This window comes from Sciurus carolinensis, chromosome 8 (genome assembly GCF_902686445.1).
Source record: "Sciurus carolinensis chromosome 8, mSciCar1.2, whole genome shotgun sequence".
NCBI classification, from domain to species: domain Eukaryota; kingdom Metazoa; phylum Chordata; class Mammalia; order Rodentia; family Sciuridae; genus Sciurus; species Sciurus carolinensis.
This window is the reverse complement of record NC_062220.1, coordinates 90328360-90350555: the sequence shown is the minus strand read 5'-3', so window position 1 is coordinate 90350555 and position 22196 is coordinate 90328360. Positions and strand designations below refer to the sequence as shown.

Genomic DNA, 22196 nt, shown 5'->3' with positions numbered 1-22196 from the left:
CTACCCCCAACCCCCCACTTCCTTATTTTGGGGGTGGGGGGAGGGGGCTGGGGATGGACCCAGGGCCTGTGCAGGCTGGACAAGTCCTCTACCCAAGAACTAAACCCCTCCTTTGTCTCTTCACACTTCCTGCTTTCACTACTGGCGGCTGCAACTCTGCCCTTCTAGAACTCAGAAGGGTCTCAAGGTCCCGGATTGCACAGTAGCCTCCTTTTCCTCCTGTGGCATCACACAGTCCCCAGAAGATCACAACTTCATTACAGCACCCACCAGGATGTGTTGACCTTGTAAAAAGGGTAATTGGCAAAGTTTAAATGTAGTTCAAATGTCACGTCCAGAAGTACACTTGCAAAATGAAATCCCTATTTTGACAACTTCATTCCAGAAGATTTTAATAGAATTGATCTTTTTGATGAAAAATGTGCATGTAATTGCACCCATGGACATTCACATACCACCTTGATTGCACGTTTTTAAACTACACATTGATTACATGTATTTATTTATGGACCTTATTTTTCAAGAGATTGTAGTACACAGATCATTAAGTTGGCATTAGAAATTAGGAGAACAGGGCCCTGTCCAACCCAGTCCCTACTAGGTGGATCTTGGGAAAGTCATTTTCCTCTTCAGAGACACAGTGAGCTCAGAAAAATGAACTGTGCCTCACTGGATTAAAACAAAAGCTTTGTTCATGAAAATGAGTATGTCATGGTGCCACATATATCTAAGTCTGTTGAACAAAGGGCAATACATAGCCAAAGCCCTGCCATTCTCACAAATTGCTTCCAAATAGAGTACTTCCCTTTCATGTCTGTTCTCCAGCATAAAGAAAAATAACAGCTTTAGTGACAAAGAGATATTTAAAGTAAGGGAGGAATAAGTATTCTCAAAATGACAATACAGTTGCTATTTTTTTTTTTTTTTTAAAGTAGAGAGTTCTATGGTTTCTCATACAAAGGACCCTCATCTTAGCTTTGAAGGCTTAAAAAAAGTATCCTGGAAATCATGGATTCTAAACTTGGTCCTAAACAAGAATAAGAGTCAGTCAAGGAGGTGGGGAAATGGGTAATAAACTAAATGAGAGAGGCAGTCAAGTTTGTAGGACATATTTTCACTAAGTCAATCATTTTTATAACCTTGATCCCTGGATCTGCACAGTAATTCTATACTAGGATGGCAAAGTTAGAGAAGGTGAGACTCCAAAGAGCTAAGACACTTGACAGTGTCACAAAAGAAATTGTTAACATATTAGGGTTAAGAGTTCTAGAATCCCTGAATAACACTGCTACCATTAATAATGGACTGTCCTGCTGGGCATGGTGGCACATGTCTGTAATGCCAGTAACTCGGGAGACTGAGGTGGGAGGATTACAAATTTGAGGCCCGTCTTAGCAATTTTAGGAGGCCATAAGCAACTTAGTGAGAATCTGTTTCAAAATGCAAAGAAATAAAATGAACTGGGGATGTAATTCAGTGATAAAATGCCCCTGGGTTCAATCCCCTATACCAGGAAAGCAAAATCATACATGTAAAGGATTGTCATGGGACACCAGAAGAAAGGAAGAGGCAGTTTTAATATCTTCTCCATTAACTGAGTTTACTCTGTCTGGGGAAACATTCATAAGGTATGAATAAGTAAGTGTATGCCCCATCCTCTGTGTTGAGCAAGGAGTAGTTGACCCAGGGAGAGGAAGTAGCTTATGCAAAAGAGAACATTGTCCCCTGGAAGAATGGCAATGACCTTGGCAAGGGCACTGTAGGACATATGAAGGGCCAGTGTCAAGTAATATAACTGAATAGGGAAGCAGTTCCAGAACATACTTGAAGGACTCTGCATTCCACAAAGTGCTTGAAGGCAGACATTTTTAGAATTATTGGAAGTGACATTATTAGACTTTTATTCTAAAAAAGGTCTTGTTTCAGAGTGGAGAATGGAATGAATGGAAGCAACAAGACCAAACAGAGGTAGCTGGGGACCAGGAGAGATAGAATGGGAATGGAGACCAAGGACCAGAGATCTAGAGAAGTGAGTTACTTGACAACTATGTGGGAGGAAATAGAAGCAGATCTTTCTGACTGATCTATGTGGGGGAGGCAGTAGTCAAAGATTGTTCTCAGGTTTCCAACTTATTGTCAGTACAATTTCATTTATCAGGCAGGGGTTAGAGAAGGAGACATATATTTATGGAAAGATCTAGAAAGTTTGGCTTTGAAATGTAAAATTTGGGGTTCCTATAGAAACATTGAGGGGAAGAAACAGTAGGCAGTCTAGATACATGGTTCTGTAATTCAGTAATGAAATGTGGGCCACCCTGCATTTCCAGCCACACCACAGCTTATACTTAAAACCAAAGTGAACAAAGAGTTCACTACACGAAGGAATTTGGAGTGAGAGAAGTTTCTAGACCTCCGTGGAAAACAAGATGAGGGGAAGAATTAAGACTGTCAGAAGGAGAAACAGGGCTATGATCCATGGAGAACTGAAACTTCTGATTGACATGAGAAGCCAAATTGTAGGCATCAGGTTTCTGATAAGCCTAGCATAAATTTAGTTGTATGATTGAAATACCAAATTGGTTCAAACTATCAGAGGAAAGTAATCCATTTCCATGATAGCAATATAACTGACTCAGAGAACAGAAGATTGAGACTTTTGATTCAAGTGCCCCCAAACCTGTAGGTTCATGGGAATCCCATATCCTTTTTATTCAGAAGGTATGGAATGTGATGAGAAAAACCACATTTTTATCAAATTCCCTCCAAGTAACTCTGATATAGGAAGCCCAACTGCAGCATTTCAGAATCCTGGTTTCTGGTTAGTGCATCCTTTCTCATGATTGAATTCAGACCAGTTTTACCTCTAGGCATTGTTCTTTTACACTCTCTATCCTGTTACTTCACATTCAAAAGATACCGTGATTAAGCTGGAAGAGTCATGCTATGCTTTCCTCTTCTACCATAGAAAGTTCTCCTACAATCATGACCTGGATAATGCTGGTGGTGTGGTTTCAGTGACCTCGGGATGGAGAAAGAAAATCAGCCTCTCTAGGAGTTCCATCAGACCCATTTTCTTTACTCAGCCAAACAGAAGTGAAGTTTCCTTTCTAAATAATTCTATCAACACAGCTTCAAAGGTCTACAGACTCTGCTTTCAACTGAGTCCTTCTCATATAGAAATTCTGTTGTCAATAGAGGTGAGAAAAATAAGACAATGAATGATGCCAGTGATTGCCAGGCTCCACATTGGAAGTTTTATAACCATACTCTTATTCAACTCTCCCAACAAATTTAGGTGGGAGTTATTATTATTATCCCATTTTATAGATGTTGAAATTGAGCTTCACATATGTTACATAGTTTATCCTAAGGCAAAGAATTAGTGTGACTGGGCCTATGTGATCCTAAACCAGGTCTTTCTGACTCCCAAATTCATGCTCTGAGCTCCAAAAAAGGACACATCAATCCTGTACACTTCCTGAATGGTTATTTTAGGGAAAGAGATCATATTATTTCAGAGATATTAGAATCTTTCTCATTTTCAAAATAGGAGGGAAATAGAAGATTTAGCGTAGCTGTTCTGTGTCCATGGAACTAAACCAAAGAATTGGTTGTCATGTTTATCGAGTGTTTCCCAGCAGGTCCAAGAGCCCTGGCTAAATGAAATAGAGAGCTGAAGGAAGGTTTTCCTTCCTTCCACTCTCAGGCAAAGAGACTCAAGCTCAATATGTTTTGAACATCCCCACTGAGCCAGAAACTTACTAGAAAACACAATCTCCATGTACAGTACAATTAAATGATGATTGGGACTGATTTATAGGTTAGCAAGCTACAAAAATAAATGAGAGGCAATTCTTTCCTAAGTAATCTTTAGTAGATAATATGATAAATCTAGCTGCTAAATGCATATCATGAGATTCATTGTCCCCAAACAGCTCTATGTTCCACTAGATGGACTTTAAGATGGTTTTCATTTTAGGAAGACATTTAACAATGCTTATAATATGCTCCCCCTTAGAGTTAAATTTGACACATTATGCATGCTCAACAAATATTTTGTATTTATTCTCATTGCAATAAACTCTGCCTGGTCAATTCAATCTTTTTACTGTAAAGATCCAAATCAAATGCTGACTCCACTAGGAAACCCTCATCTCTTCACTCATTCTTCTGTTCCAGGGCAGTTACCACACTGTCCACTGTCCCTACTCTTAGACCATTGATCTCAATGGAAAGGTTATTGCCCCCAAGGGAACCTTTGGCAATGTCTAGAGACATTTTTGGTTATCCAATGGGATGGAGGATACTATTGCTGTCTAGTGGTTTAGCCAAGGATGCTGCTGAACATGCTGTAATAATGACGCACACACACACACACACACACACACACACAGAATTTTTCTGAACTAAATGTCAAGAGTACTGAGACTAGGAAACACTGTATTAGACAAATGAAAGGAAACAAAGAGCTTAGGGCTGAGAGTCAGCTTTGAGGCTACTGGTTGGTCTCAGTTTGAGTCTCAGTATTCTCATCAGTACAGTGCAAATACTTCTCCAGAGTTATTTTAAGGATCAATGCAATAATGAAGGAGAAATTGCCTATAAAATCAATAATCATCATTTTATATATTGTGTTGGATTTATAATGATCAATGTAATAATGATAATTGTACAAGTAGTTTGGATACATAGTCCTAGAGCTTAAGGCTTTCTTTTTGTAGAATGGAGATATAGTCATAAACAGCTATAATGGTATATAAAATAAACTATGATAACAAGGGATAGGTGAATAAAGTTTTTGAGAAGCGAGTCAGTTCCAGATATATAAAAAATGTTTATGGGCTGCCTTATTACTGGCAACAAAAAATATTTCCTTTACTACCTTACTTTATTGATCCCCAAGGGGAAAAATGTACATTCATATGACTTCGATTATGTACTCTACAAAATAGATGGAAGTCAGTAAGAAAAGTGAAATTGCTTTTTAACAATGCATATCTTAAATCTGGCCATATAGGAAAGTAACAAAATAGAGACGACACTCTAATCTTTAATCCTGAAATGGAACCGCTAGCCATGACTCAAAATATCTGCATGTGTGTGAATTCCTTGTTGCTGTAACTGAGGTATAAAATGCTTTCCAAATGCAAATGAGTGCTCTGTGAAAGTTTTCTAGGACACTCCAGGCAGGGGGACGGTATTCTCATTTAGGAAAGAAATGATTGCTCAATAAATATGTGATAAATGGAACTGAATTGACTTGACACAGTAATGTACACTGTGGGCATGGATTTTGCTCCTTTCTTTACCAAGCACCACATGTTTGGTTGAAAGAGACAGGACCAAATATCCAAGGATAGTTCACAGAAAACAGGGAAGTGGACCCACCTGATCTACACGTTGTTTTGGGTACTCGACAATATTGGATCTTTGATGGTTGTTTCCTTATTGACATACTTCCTGGATTTTCCTTGTTGTTATTTCCTTTCATGAATCCCCTGACCTGGAATGTACTCAGTATCTCCTAAACTAATGGTTTTGGCCATTTTAGTTCAGAGGTTCTTCAGTGATTCAAGAACAACCAGCTTTACAATTCCAATTTATGTCAATAAACCTCACATAATTGGTAAGAGAAAGCTCAGTTTTCTGATTTAGTCCCAGGAAGGATAGTTTACATGTAGGTATTCCACTCCATGAACACTAAATGTGAAACTGAAAGCACCCAGGGTCCCTCATGGATCACTGTTGGACTGCTCTGTCCCCAATCACCAGCGGTTTTGGGATGAGTTATTTTAGGGTTGACATCAGGGCAGCCCTTCACATGACATCCTTCTTCTTCTGCCAGCAACTCAAAAAGTCAACTGGCTTCGTCTGAAATGCGAGAATTAAAGAAGCCTTATACCCATTTTTTCTGTTAGGTTCCTCAGTCAAATCCATATATCTCAGCTCTGAAGAGGAGTCAAGACATCTCAATTCTTTCTAGACTCTAAAGACTAGAATGCTTTCCTCTGCAGGTTAACAAACATACTCCACCATCAGTGACCTTGTTGTCTTTAGGAAGGAATTTGTGTTAAGGCAAACCTGGAAAATTACTAAGTATGGTGTCTACAAAGTGCAAAGCACTGTGCTGAGTGCTTTGGGATATTATCTCATTTTAAACTTATAACAACCCCGTGAAGTAAGAAATCCCTCTCTGCAGGGCATAAATAAACTAAACAACTAAGGTTAAATTTCCCTACACCATATTGGTGGCAGGATTTGATACTTTTTTTTTTTTTTGGAACTGGAGATTGAACCCAGCATCTTGTGCATGCTAGAGAAGCACTCTACCACTGAAGTATGTTCCCTGACCTGATGCATATTTTAGTACTGCAGAATTCTTATTTTTCCACTATGCCATATTCTTAGGAGAAATTCATATACAATTGAATGGTGTATATACCCAGAAGTCAATGATAACTTAATTGTCATATTCTGAATTATGTAATGCAGTTTTGGCTTCATTTTTTAACGTGATCAGAACTTGAAGTTGTTTTCTACATGGCTGACTACCCCTCACATTTCTGCCTGAGAGCCTAGCATCATGGAAATAGGTCTAGAAAACAGGGGAAAAGATTCAAAGCAGGCATTAACAAACAGGGAATTTCCAGAAAAACCTTGAACTGGGTGAAAAGGATCCTCAGGGGAATGCACCTGCCTCAACTTAAGTAATATGGCTGCTCTCCACACCGCAGAAGGCAGAAGTAAATAAACTCCATGGCACCCAAAATGTGGCTTGTTCCTTTCTGAGCATCTTCCACAAAGTTATTTAAACTTCAATTTTTTAAAAATTTGTTCTGATGAGTTGTACATGATAGTAGAATGCATTAATATACTTTGATAGATCATACATAGATGGATTTAAAGTAACATTGTTTCTCTAGGTAGGCAGCCAACTCCAGACAAAGAGCAACTGTGCATGTTTGTTCACAGGGCTCCTGCATAGCATGTGGCAAGCAGTGACGTTCAGTTGTAGTAAATGCAGACCTTCATTCTGCAGCCTTAATGTACAAGATGGTGAAGGATTTCAGATGGGGAGCCATCATAGAGACAGGTCACAGAAACAGGAATAAAGGAGGAGTCTCAGGGAGAGAATGTCCACCGTCGTCACAGTCTAACATTGGTTCTTGGAAAGAAAGAAGCAGTCTAACAGGTAGATGTAGTTAAACCCAACTGACCAAACCTCTAGGGAATGGGGAGATGTTGGATCCATATGAAAAGCAACTTTCTGACATTCAGGAATGAGATGAATAAGGAGTACCTGGCTCCAGGAGGTGTACAGGGAGACCTGCTGGCTCACACAGAGACGGGGAGGATGCCTGAACTTGAAGAGAGGCAGTAGAAACTTGCCAAGGTGAAAGTCAAAGACACAAAAGAATGAAATGTAAAACGATGTTCAAAAACTGTGGAACTTGTACCATTTATTTTAAATATTAGACGTAAGAGAAAACAGAGCAGAAAAAATATTTGAAGTGATAATTGCTGAGAAGGTTCCAGAATTAACAACAGACACCAGACTGCACATTTAGGAAGTTCAGAAAGCACAAAGTTGAATAAATACCAGAAAAACACACATAGGCATATTATCATCAAACTGTAGGAAACTCAAACAGAGAAGATTTTTAAAGAAGAGAGAGTGAAGGGAGAGATTTATCTATGAAGGAGCAAAGATATATAGCAGACCTCTCACCAGATGCCATGTAGGCAAGAACAGAGTGAAGAGAAATATTTCAAGTATTGGACAAAAAAACCTCCACTAAATTGAAATTCTATATCCAGTGAATTTATCCATCACAAGTAATGCAGAAATAAGACATTATCAGAAAAACAAAAACAGAGAATTTATCATCTGCAGAACTATCCTGTAAGACATGCAAAAATAATTTTTTTCAGGTAGAGGAAAAATAATGTAAATCAAAAACTTGGATCTGAGAAAAGGAGAAATATTGGAGAAAGAATTTAAAATGGAAAACTAAACTCTTCAATTTCTCTTATTTTTAATTGATCTAAAAGGTAATAATTTAAAGTAATAATAATGATGTATTGAGTGACTATATTATATAGATAAGAGAAATGAATGGCAGTATCATAAAGGATGGGAGAGAAGATTGAGAATATTCTGTATAAGGTACCTGTCCTACATGTGAAATGATACAGTGTTATTTAAAGGTAGATTTGTATTAGTTTAAAATGTATATAGTAAATGTTCAGGCAACCACTAAAAGTTCCAATCAAATAAATATAATAGACTCACTAGGAGAAGAGAAAGAATAGGATCATATAAAATATTCAATAAAATCAGAGTAAGTGAGAAAAGAGAAGGAAAAAGAAAGAATTTCAACAATAGGAAATAGTTGTAAACATAGCAGACATCAACCTAGTTACAGTAACAATCACATTAAATGTGAATTACTAATTACTTATTAAAAGACAGAGATTGACAGACTGGATTAAGAAATAAGCCTCAATTATATGTTTTGTATAAGAAACATATAAGTCTTAAATATGAAATTTTTAGGCTAAATATAAGGATTTTAATAGGTTAAAAGTTGAAGTGCTGAAAAAAAGAAAAACCATACTGCCACTAATAAAAGGAAATCTGGATTTGCTACATCCATTTCCATCAAAATTACTTCAGAAGAAGAAAGTGTATCAGGAATAAAGACAGGCATTGCATAATGATAAAAAAAGATCAGTTCTCCAAGAAGATATAACAATCCTACATGTATATATACCTAACATCAGGCATCAAAATCCATGAGGTAAAAATCAATAAAATTGAAAGAAGAAATAGAAAATATTATAGTTGGAGATTTCAACAACCATCTTTCAATAATTGATGTAAAAAACAGGCAGAAAATCAGAATATTAATGACTTGAAAAGCACTATTAATAAACTTGATCTAATTGACATTTACAGAAAATTTCATCCAATTATAGGAGAAAATATATTCTTCTTAAACTTGTATGAATCATTTGTGAAGACAGACATATTTTGGACCGTAAAATACACAATACATTTACAAGAATAGAAATCACACAGAGTGCATTCTTATACCACAATAGAATCAAATTAGAAATCAATAACAAAAATATCAAAATATTTTAAGATTTTTGAAAATATGCTTCTAGGACTGAGGGTGTTGCTCAGTGTTGAAGTACCTGTGATGTATGAGGCTCTGGATTTTCCCCTAGAAACACCACCAAAAAAATCAAACAAACCAACAAAACAATAAAAATAAAACAACAACTTCTAGATAACATAAATTTAAAAAGAAATCTCAATAAAATTTAAAATTATTTTGAAGCAAATGCAAATATAACCTATCAAAATTTGTATGATGTAAACCAAAGCAGTGTTTAGAAGGAAAATTATGGCATTATATCCAAATTTTAGTATAGAAGAATGACCTATAATTTAAACTTCTTCTTTAGGAAAGTAGAGAAAGAAAAGCAACATGAACCTAAAGAAAGCAGAAAAAAATGAGAAGAAATTTAAAAAAATCAGAAATCAATGAAATTTAAAACTGGAAAACAATAGAAAAAAATTAATGAAACCAAAAGTTAGTTCTTTGTTAAGATCAATAGATAGATAAATCTCTACCCAGGATAATTGGGAAAAAAAGTGAAAAAAACACCTTTTGTGAAGCCGGGTTTCTCACAACTGGAGCACAAATAAGCAAACAGAAGAGTCTACAATCATCCATGTAGTAATGGATTAGAGTTGGAGACATTAGTATTCATTCCTATTTAACTTAATATAGGTATATAGATGACTACATATAGAAATAGGTATACATATATACATGGGTTAGCATACACTCATAAATTTCCTCTGTCTTCTGAGGGGGCCTAGAAGAAAACACTCCACTAGTAATGAGCACACCTAGTATCTATAGCTTGGTTTCTAATACCATTCTGATTCTAGGTCTAGGGTGGGAAATACAAAAGATGAACTTGTAACACTTTGCAGTACCAGAAAGTACTAACATGTTAATCTCTCTGTGTCTGCCTCTCTCTCTTTCTCTCTCTCTCTCTCTCTCATGTGCACGCACACACACACACACACACACACACACACACACACACACACACAGAGTGATATAGTATGTCAAAGAAACACTGTAGCCACCTGAAAGAGTTCTTTATCTTCATGGCCAAAGATAGTACCATTTGAGAAACAAAATAAAGCAGTATTGGATTATTACCCAAAGTATTAAATAAATATCAATGAGTTCATGTTGTTGTAAATAGATTAGTGAATAAGTAAATAATTGTGATGGAATAGAACAATCTGTGTAGAAGTCCAAATAATTTATGCAGCTACTCCACCTTCAAGGAAGTAAGTATATCTTCTCCCTTTTCATTATGAGCTATGTATAGTGACTTTCTTTCAAAAAATAAGTGTGGAACTAGGAGAAAAGAGTAACTCTTCAGTGGAGAAACCTGATAAACACTACCTGAAGCAGGAGATCAATGCTAATATCAGTAATGATAATCATGTCGATAATATGCTCCTTTGATTTGGTCTGCTGAGACTGATACTCTACCTCTCTTGTTGTCTTCTCCAAATCCATAAACCTGATCTAATCAATAAAAAAGCCAGAAATTCCAACTGTTTAATCATCTACATGGTACCTGATCATCATTCCTCAAAACACTCCAGATGATAAAAGCAAGGGAAATCTGAGAAACTATGATAGTAAAGAGGAACCCAAAGAGATATGACAACTAATTGTGATGTATAGAATCATGATAAGAGAATATTTTTAGGTAAAAACTGAGGAAACAAATAAATTATGGAATTAATAATTATATATTTCTTGCTCATTAACTGCAATAAATGTATGGTTATAATTTAGATATGAGGTGTCCCTGCTATGTGTACGTTTTAATTTGAACATGATATTTTAATAGATAGATTACATATATATCTATGTATAGCTAGCTACATAAAGATTTTTAACACAATACTAAGAGTGGTTATCTTCAGGTGATAGGATTATAAACAACTTCCAAGTTCCTCATGTTATCTTACTATATTTTCAAACTAATAAACCAAAGACAGGATATTTTTGTAAAACAAAAAGAAGTCAATAAACCTTTTATTAAAAAAAAAAATCAATGCTCATTCACCCTGAGTGATGCCTGTCTGAGCTAGTGCGGCGTCTCTGAGCCCACCTAACACCTGTGCTTACCTCTGCCATTATACTGCAGAACCCTTTCATACATTTTTGTCATTGCTCTATTTTTCTTCCTTCATCACAATCTTGAGGAAAAAAACCAAACCACCTCTCACTTCTGCATCCCTCCCAGGGAGATTGGCTATTGTGCATTTGGGCACAGACAGCGTACTGTGCAGTGTGCAGATCTGGACAAGTGACTTCCTCAGTTTTCTCATATGTAAAATGAGAAATCTGGCTTCCTGTCATCTCTGGGTTTCCTTCCAGATCTAAGATTCAAGATTCTCCGCCTGTCTCAATGAATTAGGCAGCATTTCACAAAATAGGAACCTTGGGGAGATGATGTGCCTTGTCCAACTTCTTTTGCATCTTCTGGACAGTGATGGAAGATTGAGATTCAGAAAATGTCTGCTCTGTGGGAATTGGTTCAGAATGCCTTTTCTGTAGGGTCTAAATAATTTATCCTTTGCAATTAAATTTGCCCTTGCAAATTTACAAAGGCCTGAACAAAAGAGAATGGTTAAAATATGGAAAGATTAAATATAAGGATAATTATTTCCTATGGCCTAGGTGAAATTGATTTTGTAATTTTTCTACAGAAAATACCCTGCATGATGAAGTAAGCATATTGTTGTATATGTGACATTATTATGACACTTTTCCATGGACCCGAAATTAAGAAAGAATGACAGAAAAGCCCAGTTTTTGGCCCATATATCTATAAGTGCAACCAAAAGTCCTTTCCATCATCACTGGCTCTGCCACATCTCACTCAGCGACATTTTCCTGCTTTCCCATTCTTATCCCCTGGGGACACTGATAGATTGAAATGTCAAGATCACCTGGAAAGCCCATTATAGCTTGTACTCATTTCCTATTGCTGCTGTAACAAATTGCCACAAATTTTGTAGCTTGAGACAAGACAAAATTATTATCTCCTAATTCTAAAGGTCAAAAGGACAAGTTGGTCTCACTGGGCTACAATCAAAAGTGTCAGCAGGGCTGCATTCCTTTCTGAGGGCTCCAGGGGAATCCATTTCCTTGCCTTTCCAGCTTCTAGAGGCTGTCCACACTCCTTGGCTCATGGTTCCTTCATCTTCAAAGCCAGCAGGGCAGCAGCTTTAAATGTCTCTCCAACTGACTCTCATTTGCTTCCTTCATCAGATCTCCTCTGATTCTGACTTCTTTCTCCCCGCTTTTAAAGGACTCTTTTGATTATATTGGGCCCTTCCAGAGAACCCAGGATAATCTCTCCATCTGATGATTCATAACTTAATCACGTCTACAAAGTCCCTTTGGCAATATAAATTAATGTATTGACGTCTTTGATGGGGGCCATTATTTTATCCATTAAGCACACATCTTTCTCCTGTTGCCAGCAGTGGATGCCTCTAGTTTCCGCTACTTACTTGAAGTAAGGCGCCTGTGGAACCAGTCATAGCTTGCCACAGAGAAGTTACGACATGCCAGTATTCTTTTTTTGAAAGTACAAATGGACACATGAGCTTCTAATTACAGCTACCTGAGCATGTAATGCTTTTGTATTCAGACAAATTTGTTTTTGTTTTTTTCTTAAGTGTAAAAGCTTTGCTGAGACAGACTTAGATTTAAATCTGGGCTCCACTATCTAGTTTCTGGGTCACATATAGCAAGCTGCTCTCTTTTCAAGCTATGCCACCTCTAACTAAGCCACATTTTCTATCACCCTTATATGCCACCCCACCATCCCTGAGATTTCCCTGGGTGAAATTTGAAGGATATCCAGGATGTATTCAGTTTATAGTTAAGCGTCATAAACGAACCTCATAGACTTAGAAAATAAGTAGAAAACAAATAAGATCATACCATTTGGGTAGGTTTTCTACATGAACAGTCATTTAGGTAGTTTTCAAGAGAGAGAGAGAGAGAGAGAGTGTGTGTGTGTGTGTGTGTGTGTGTGTGTTATGTGTTATAGTAATCTTCTTCTCTGAAAATATTTTCAATATTTATATCTCAGAACTACTATACTTCCCCGCCCCCATAAAACTACCTAAATACCAGATAAGATGCACAGGTGATGAGATATCATGCACATCATAAAATATAATATTTACAAAGGTTTTATTGTTATTAATATTCTAGCTCTTCCTTCTTCTTACCCAACCCTATGTGATTCTCTGAAAGTTGTCCAAGTTGTATGTTGCTCACGCTTTCCAAATGTATTCTTTTTCCTTTTTTTAATACTATATTTAATTTGTAAAAGGTCAGTGTTTAATTAAGAACCTAGCATATTAATAGCAAAAAACCCCTAATAGGAATGATTCAAAATATAGAGCCAATGTTGCTTCTTAACACTATACCTCTATCAACTTGTAGCAGGAAATAGAAGGTCATTGGTCCCCTAAAAGCTTCACATATTGATCACATTTGGGGGGATCTGTTTCTGGTTCCTTTGTTCTCTTGTTCTCATTCTCTCATGCACATTCTCTCCTTCCACCGTTCCTTCTTTACTTCTCTATATAAGACATTTACCAACTGTGAACATTAAAACAAAAGAAATGTGTATAAAGTGGAGAGAGACATTTATAGCCCCACCCTCTCAATCTTATAAAGGAACCCTCACAGTGAGCTGTTGTTAAGCACTGCCTCTGGAGAGTTCTGCTGGTGAATGTATGCTGGACACAGGCCATGTCCATGTACATACATTTGACTTTTGTTTTCGTGGTCACGTAGTGGTCCACTGAGTAGACGTACCACAGTCTGTTCCCCTCTCTTTTTTTTTTTTTTCAATATTTTAAATATTTATTCATTTTTGAGGAAATTTTAACTCTTTTTTTTTGTCATTTTTTTGTTGTAAACTAATGGGATAAATGTTGTTTCTCTGTTTGTACATGGAGTAAAGCATACCATTTGTGTAATCATACATTTACATAGGGTAATGGTGTTTGATTCATTCTGTTATTTTTTCCCTTCCCCCCACCTCTCCCACCCCTCTTTCCCCTCTATACAGTCCTTCTTTCCTCTATTCTTGCCCCCCTCCCACCCCCCATTATGTGTCATCATCCGCTTATCAGCGAGATCATTTGTCCTTTGATTTTTTGAGAACACAAGCAACAATAGGTGTTGGCAAGGATGTGGGGAGAAAGGTACACTCATACATTGCTGGTGGGGCTGCAAATTAGTGCAGCCACTCTGGAAAGCAGTATGGAGATTCCTCAGAAAGCTTGGAATGGAACCACCATTTGACCCAGCCATCCCACTCCTTGGCCTATACCCAAAGGACTTAAAATCAGTATACTACAGAGATAGTCACATCAATGTTCATAGCTGCTCAATTCACAATAGCCAGATTGTTGAACCAACCTAGATGCCCTTCAATTGATGAATGGATAAAGAAACTATGGTATAAATATACAATGGAATATTACTCAGCCATAAAGAATAATAAAATTATGGCATTTGCAGGCAAATGGATGAAATTGGAGAATATCATGTTCCCCTCTCTTTATTGCCACAGAAAGCAGAGGACTTCCCACATAGCATTTATCACTTCATGCATTTATTTTTAGTGAAAAGTAATGAAAGGAATAAAAAGAATTCCCTAAAACTATTCTTTAAAAAAAAAAAAAATCCTTTCCCCTAAATTTCTTCATGTCTTGATCCCTTTACTTGGAGGAGTTAGGGGAATGATTCTGTAAAATTATGATTTTGCTGCATATTATCAAACAAGAGTAGATAATTACCAAATCACCTCTTCCCTTTCTCTTGACAATTTTTCTGCATGGTGATTGACACAGTTCACACTCTCATGTTTAAACCAGCAGTGAAAGAGAAGTGCGACTGATTTTATTAAAAAGTCTGCTAGCCATGCCAAATAAAATCACTTTTATTATATAGGGATATCACATAAATCATATAAATTTATGAACATGTATATGTGTTCTCTTACCTGATAGAAATATTCAATCTCATTAGTATTTAGCACATTTCATTAATTTCTCTGTTAATGATGAGGTACCAAAATACCATTCTTACTTGTGGCATTCTGAAAATTGTTCCAGAATGACACCTCACACAAAAATATCACCAGCTGGAAACTCAAAATGGAGCAACACCATGCTTATAAGTAGTTTTTACCTGTTGGACTCTCCCTCTTCTTTCTTTTCTCTCTCTCCCCATCTCCATCCCAACTCTTCCCTGGAACTGGCTGGCATTCCTGGCCATAGCATCTGATTGTCAATTCTCAGTTCGCACAACTCTAGATTTTTTTTTTTTTGTCCTCTGTCCCCATTCAGGAATGGGCCAAGCCTTAATTTGCCTTCTTACATGGCTCGGCCAGTGAACTCTTAGCCCCTTTACCCCCCACAGCATCGAACATCATGAAGCTGCTGCTTGTATCTGGCAACTTCAGCCCGATCCATTTCACCTACGTTCAATGCGAGCCTGTTGGCTAGTTACAGTCCAGAGATGCACAACAGGAGGAAAGCAGCAGAAAGGAGGGCAGATAGCCTATTTCTTTTTCAGTGACAAGGGAGAACCAATATTAAAGATACTATGGCACACACAAAAATATTCTTGGTAAGCGGCCTCACCTTCTCTCTGGAGTAGAATTCTGGGAAAACAATGCTCATCCTCTGAAGAGGCTCAGCCCCCTGCATGGCCCCATCCATCGGCCACAGAAGAACCACAGCTGAACTGTCTGAGAGCCCTGTGTCTAGACAGTTCCTAAAGGAAACAGCATAGCATTTGACTAATCCTGCATACCATTTTCATAGTCCACACCCACTTGTCCTAAGGGAAAACCTGTTTTCCTGATCACTCTAAACAGCAGCCTGGAGCGGTGCAGCTCCGGCAGGTGAGGAATCAGACTGGAGGAAACTTCCAGCATGCCTGAACCCTGAAGAGCTTTCCAGCCAGACCCTGGGCTGGGAATGGGGAACAAGAAGAGGAGCAAATCACTCTCCTCTCCCGCAAGGAGCTTGCAGCCTTTTGGGGGTCACAAATATAAAAACAACAGGGAGCTCCCATGGAGGGGTGGAGAGGTCACCAAGGGAGAGGTTACTCATGGTTACTCACAGGGAGTTTGGGAAGGCCTCGTGGGGTGGCACGGAAGCCTGCAATGAGTTTTGAAGCATGAGTAGGAGCTTTCCTGAAGAATGGGGGTTGAGCTAGGGTTGCTCTGTGAAGAGGAGGCTGAAGGCAGAGAAAACACCATAGAGACACAGAGCTATTGAATAGAATGGTGCATGGGCAAATGCATAGAGGTCTGCACCACTGAAATGGAGTATCTGAAAGCAGAGGCCAGGTGAGGCTAAAGCATAGGAGGTGTTTCCTGGGGAACTGACTTATGACTTAAAAAGCAATAATTATGAATTTGGGTACCACATGATTCTGTCCACAAGTATCTGAACTTACTGTGTTATCTGCAACCATGAGAGAGAAGCATTGAAGGAGATTGTTTAGTGTTTATTTAGTTATTCTGTGCACTCAGAAAATGAGTGGTCTGGTAGATCAAAAAACCTAGATTGGGTGAGGGCACTGATTAGCAACCTCCAAATAATTAGAATAATTAAAGTGTATTAAATATTAAAACTATCATTAGTATACATGAATATTCCTTTGACAATTCAGAAGGATCTTGAAGACTTTAGAATGGCTCAGGCCTGTCATCGGCATGGATATTCTTCTGCCTAAGGACCAAGGTGATCATTAACAAGGTTGGCTGAGGAGGAGGTGAGCTCTGGTTCTCCTACTTAAAAAACCACATGCATTTTAGAGTATTTTTACACCTTCACGGGCTGGGAAGCCTCCTGACAGATTGGATTTGGGCCAGCTTAATAAATGAAGCACTCCGCTAATAATGTTAATACAAACAAATAATCAGAATAAACCACATTTCCCCACGTGATCTAGCAAACATATGGTCTTGTGGCTGAAACTTGGCAAGTTAATTGTCATAAGAACTCTGAAAGGAAGGTGGAATGAATTAGTAATTTTATCCCTAGGTCAGACGGCTGTCCTTGATATTTCCCTGTTCCCACAGACTGGCAAACCCTTGAAAGAGCAAGTAATACTATTGTTCACATTTCTTTCCCCGGTGAAACTGCCATAGTGATTATGATTTACTCCATTAGTATTAGCTTTACAGCTTGATCAAGGGCTTTCACATCCATTATCTTATTTTGTTTCTAAAGATCTGTTGGATGCCTCAGGCAGGAAAGTTATTATGTTGTATTCTTCCCAACATTTATTTAACATGTCAGAAGTTAGGGCTTAGAAAGGTGATTTGCTCTGCCCAAGATCCCATGACCTCAACTACACCTCATGTTTCTATCTCCAAGTCTGATTGTGGTGCCTCAAGCAGAGTTCCTTAGAAGGGTGTTGTCAGTATATTGTACTGTTAGAATGGGTCTCCAGGATCCCTGACTAGTTTTTATAACTCTAAATGATATTTATTTGTTTATTTATTTTTGGTACCTGGGATTGAACTCTGGGGCACTTGACCACTGAGTCACATCCCCAGTCCTATGTTGTATTTTATCTAGAGACAGGGTCTCACTGAGTTGCTTAGGGCCTCACTGTTGCTGAGGCTGGCTTTGAACTTGCAATCCTGCTGCCTCAGCCTTCTGAGCCACCATGCCCAGTCTAAGTGATATTTAGATGACTAGGTCATTGCCTTTTAAAAAGCGGTCTTATTTCCTTCCACCTTGACTTTGACTTCTCTTGCCCTCACCCAATTTTCCCAGGTACTACACCCTGTCTCCGCTTGGACTCTCTCTGCCAGTAACTTGCAGTTTTCTTATCACTTAAGGACAGCCTATCTTTCCCCACTTGTTCTTCCCACCATTGTTTCTTCTTTTTCCTTGTTTCTAAGAAGGCTATAGAACATAGGTCATGAAGCAAGTGGAATCTTACACTTAGGTTTAAGACAGCACCATGCTCCATATCTCTGCTTTTCAGTTACCTGGCAGAGAGGATTAGTCACTTTATATAGAGGTATAAAGCTAACTGACCCAAAGAACATGGGCAAGGTACAGTTATTCCATTCCATACCAGTAAAGGGGACCCTAATTGCACCTAGTTCCTTCTGGTTGAGTCAGGGCCAGGCATGAGGACATGCCATCTATTCAATTAGGACCAAGATGGGCAAACCAGGACAGGTTAGTCCCAAAGGACTACTTACTCACAATGTAGACTAGGTAGATAACATAAGCATCTAAATCATGATCAGAAGAAACCAAGGTTATATTTAGGAATATGATGGAGAATGTCATGTGTAAGGTTCAAGATGAATTTTCAGTGTGGAAGTCCTATGCAATGTGGGGTCCATTATGTTGGTGAAGAAATAGCTGTTGCTATAGGACTGTCAGAGTTTCAAACAATCAGGAATAACTTGCTTTAGGCTTTAGGAGTAATTATTGGAAGCATGCAGGACTATAGAGGGCAAAGTCTTAACCAAATGCATAGATCCACAAATAGCTACCTATAAAACAAAGACATAAAGCATAAAAAAAAAGGAAGTGTAGAGGGAGAAGATGATAGTCAGTGGAAAGGAGGATGACAGGGAGTATTAGAAAGTCTGCTTTAGTGAAACCAGGGGTCCCGCAGAATACCCTGTTCAGTACATGTATCTTTAATACCAGTCACACATAGTACCTTCCAGGCACACTGAACCAGTTAAACCTCTCCCCACTGAACTAGTTAATTTCTTACAGTTCTGCCACATTGCTTTATCTTGCCTCTGTGACTTTGCATATGCATTTTTTCTTTTGCTTCACATGTTCCTGTTAGTCCATGTATTAGACAGTTTTACATTATTACAGCAAAATACCAGAGGGTGGGTAACTTGGAAAGAAAAGAGGTTTATTTAACTCATAGTGATAAAGGTTAAAAGTCCAAAATGCATGGTGTTAGCTCTGGTGAGGGCCCCCTTGACTATATCACCTCAGGAGAAATGACATCACAATGGAGGGAGCACATGTAAGGGGAAGAGATAACAGAAAGTCAAAAAGGTTGGAGACAGACCAAGCTTGCTCTTTTATAGCAACCCCCTCCTAAGAACTAGCTCAGGGGTCTCACAAGGGCAGTTCTCCTGAGGACCTAAGACTCTACCAACTAGGCCCCACCTCTTAAAGGTCCCATCACACCTGAACATTTCCCTCTAGGGACCACGCTCTCAAGACATGAACACACTCAAACCATACCCAAGTCATAGCAGTCCACTTGGAAAACCACTGGACACTTGCCAGAGCTTAGCTTGTAGATGATCTCTGTTTTGATGCCTTGCTCACCAACTTATTTGAGTACTATCCATGTTCCCAACCCTTTTCTTATTTAAACCACAGGTCAACCCTATGGTATAGGTGCTACAATTGATCTCGTTTTGCAGATGAGGAATCTGAGGTATGAAAGATTAAGAAACATAACCTCTCAGAGAAGGAATCAGGATTCAAACTCAGGTTGTTAGCTCCAATATTCCTAACTACCATACTGTGTGCCTCCCAAGACAGGGTTAATTTCTTCCCCTTATGTCACTGCTGACCCTTGAACATATTACCATAATATCACTTACCACATATATGGAAAATATTTGTTTATATGGTTTTCTTACCCACTAAATTTAAAAATTCTAGAACAGAAGAGTCAATGACTTAATTATCTTTGTTCATAGCCTTGTACTTATTAATCCTGGAAAAGGTCCCTTTTGTATTTCTGCTCTCAATTAATAACATAACTATTCACTCCTAATCCAAACCAAAAACACGGGGATTATCCTGGGTTTAATCCCTTCTTCATTCTCATCACAACGAAGTCCAGTTCATTCTTACTCCTAAAGCCCTCTGAAATTTGTCTGCTTCTCTCCATCTCTTCTGCTGTTGGAGTCTGAACATCTCTGAGTTATACCAGCTGCCTTGCTGGTCTTGCTCTGTGACTTCCTCCCACTCCAATCTATCCTAATAATTAATAGTGATCTGACCCATCTCTCATTTCCCACCAGTGTTTCAAGAACTCCAAATGGACTTTTCCCCCCCACATCACACTCATGTAGATGCTGCTCCCTCTTTGGGGATAAACTTTCCCTGTCTTCTTTGCCCACATAGTTCCTACTCATTATTTAAGATCCAACTCAAATGATTTATTCTACTTATAGGTGCTTATTCTACTTATTCATTCCACCATGGAGGGAAACTCAGTGGGCTTCAGAGCTACCTAATCACCCACACAAAATTTAGGATCTTTCTTGTGCATATCTTTCTTGATGTTGTATTTGAGTTTATCAGGGATATACACAAGTAACCAGATTTCAGGATCAACTAGGAAGTCACGAAGGCTGGGGGTCAAGGATTGGTGAGAACGATGACTCAGATATGGCTAAGTTTATGTTTCTATTTTGTTTCCGTGCAAATTACATACTTGTGGTCAAGGATTCAAGGTGTTGTGAATGATCATAGCTCTCTGGAGTCTCTTTATGACTCAGAGGGACCCCAAACTCTGGAAGTCCTCAGCTATCCTCAAAGAGTCAAGGCCATAGTATATTGGAGAGGCCTGGTGTCTTGAAATAATTTCTTTCCCTTTGTGGTGGCAAAACAGGGTGGGTATGGGTAACATCAGTCATCAATGGCATTATTACCACAGCGGGATTTAATGCCATAGCAGAATTGAGTAAACTGGTTGCTTTTCTGTTTGCTTTCTCCTCCTGGTATCATGGCCTTCCTTGTTTTCAGGGGTCAGGCCATTGCCTATCCTCGAGGGCTATACACACTTAATTTCATTGCTCTATGAAGGGTGTCATATTGTCCACACTGCCACCAACAGTATATGAGATTCATGTACTTAACTAATGAGGTTGGGAATTTTAGCTCCTGGGGTTGAGAATCATATGCTGATTATCCTTTCATGACCCCTTTCTTTGAATTGTACAGTCATAACCTGTGCCTATTTTTGGATTATGTTCATTTTTGTTTCTGGTTGATTCATCAGAGTCCCTTATATTTTCTAGATTAATCCCTTGTTGATTTTTGAAGTTGTAAATATGTTCTCCTAATCTGCCACCCATATGTTAATGCAATCTATAGAGTGGTTCATTGAACAGAACTCCTTAATTTAGATTTTGTGAAAATTGATTTTTTGCAGTATGATTTGTGATTTGGGATTCTTATCTAAGAAATACTTCCCTACTCCAATGATTTAAAAAAAGAAATACATGTTTTTTCCCCATTTGCTTTATAGTTTTACTTTTTATACATAGGTCTTTTATACCTCTGGAGTTCACTCTTCCATATGATACGAAATCTAAACTCAAAGCCAATCCCAGAAAACCAAAGGTCGAATGATTTTGATATGTGGAAGATAAACCACAATAAAGGAGGAGGGGAGGGGAAGAAAAGATGTTCAATAGATTAGACAAGGGGAATTAAGGGTGGGGTAGGAATAGGAAAGACAGTGGAGTGAATCTAACATAATTTTCCTATGTACATATATGTGTATACCTAAGCAAATCCCACCATCATTTATTCCCCCAAGAATGGGGTCCTAAATAGAATAAGACACATTCCATGCTTATGTAATTTGATCAAAATGGATTCTACTGTCATGTATAATTTAAAAGAACCAATAAAAAATAAAATTTAAAAATATCTGAACTCAAACTTGGGTTTTTATGCATATGATGAGCCAGTTTTCTTAATACCATTTACCAAAGAATCTATCAGTTCATTTACATCCCCTTACTCCTCTTGGTGTTGTTATTTCTTTAAACCTCCTCCCCTCTGTTGAATTTGTTTTATTTACTGACTGTGTGCACTGCCAGTACACTATTTTTAGTTACTGTAGCTTTAAAATGAATCTTTATAAGGGGGAAGGCAAGCCCCTTTTCTTTGCCCTCAAAATTAACTGAAATATTATTCTTACTTCAAATTTTACAAAGACTTTCAAAATATTCAGATTCAACTGAAATTTACTACCCAAGTTGACTTTAGATTAGTGTTGCACTGT

The 22196-nt window shown here is 38.0% G+C and overlaps 1 protein-coding gene across 6 annotated transcripts in view; it reads right to left on the bottom strand.

Annotated features, from left to right (window-relative positions):
• The window catches only part of Itprid1 (ITPR interacting domain containing 1), a 132679-nt gene extending 116783 nt beyond the window's left edge, over positions 1 to 15896 (bottom strand). For 4 of the 6 annotated variants that reach the window (XM_047561666.1, XM_047561668.1, XM_047561670.1 and 1 more), the window contains exon 1: positions 15794 to 15860. In XM_047561666.1, coding sequence (XP_047417622.1) covers positions 15794 to 15859 — 66 coding nt within the window. In that variant the 5' untranslated portion in view covers position 15860. Of the gene's footprint in view, positions 1 to 13561; positions 13737 to 15793 lie in introns of all 6 variants that reach the window. The other 2 variants (XM_047561671.1, XM_047561669.1) reach the window with 2 other exon arrangements.
• Between the last annotated feature and the right edge of the window lie 6300 nt (positions 15897 to 22196).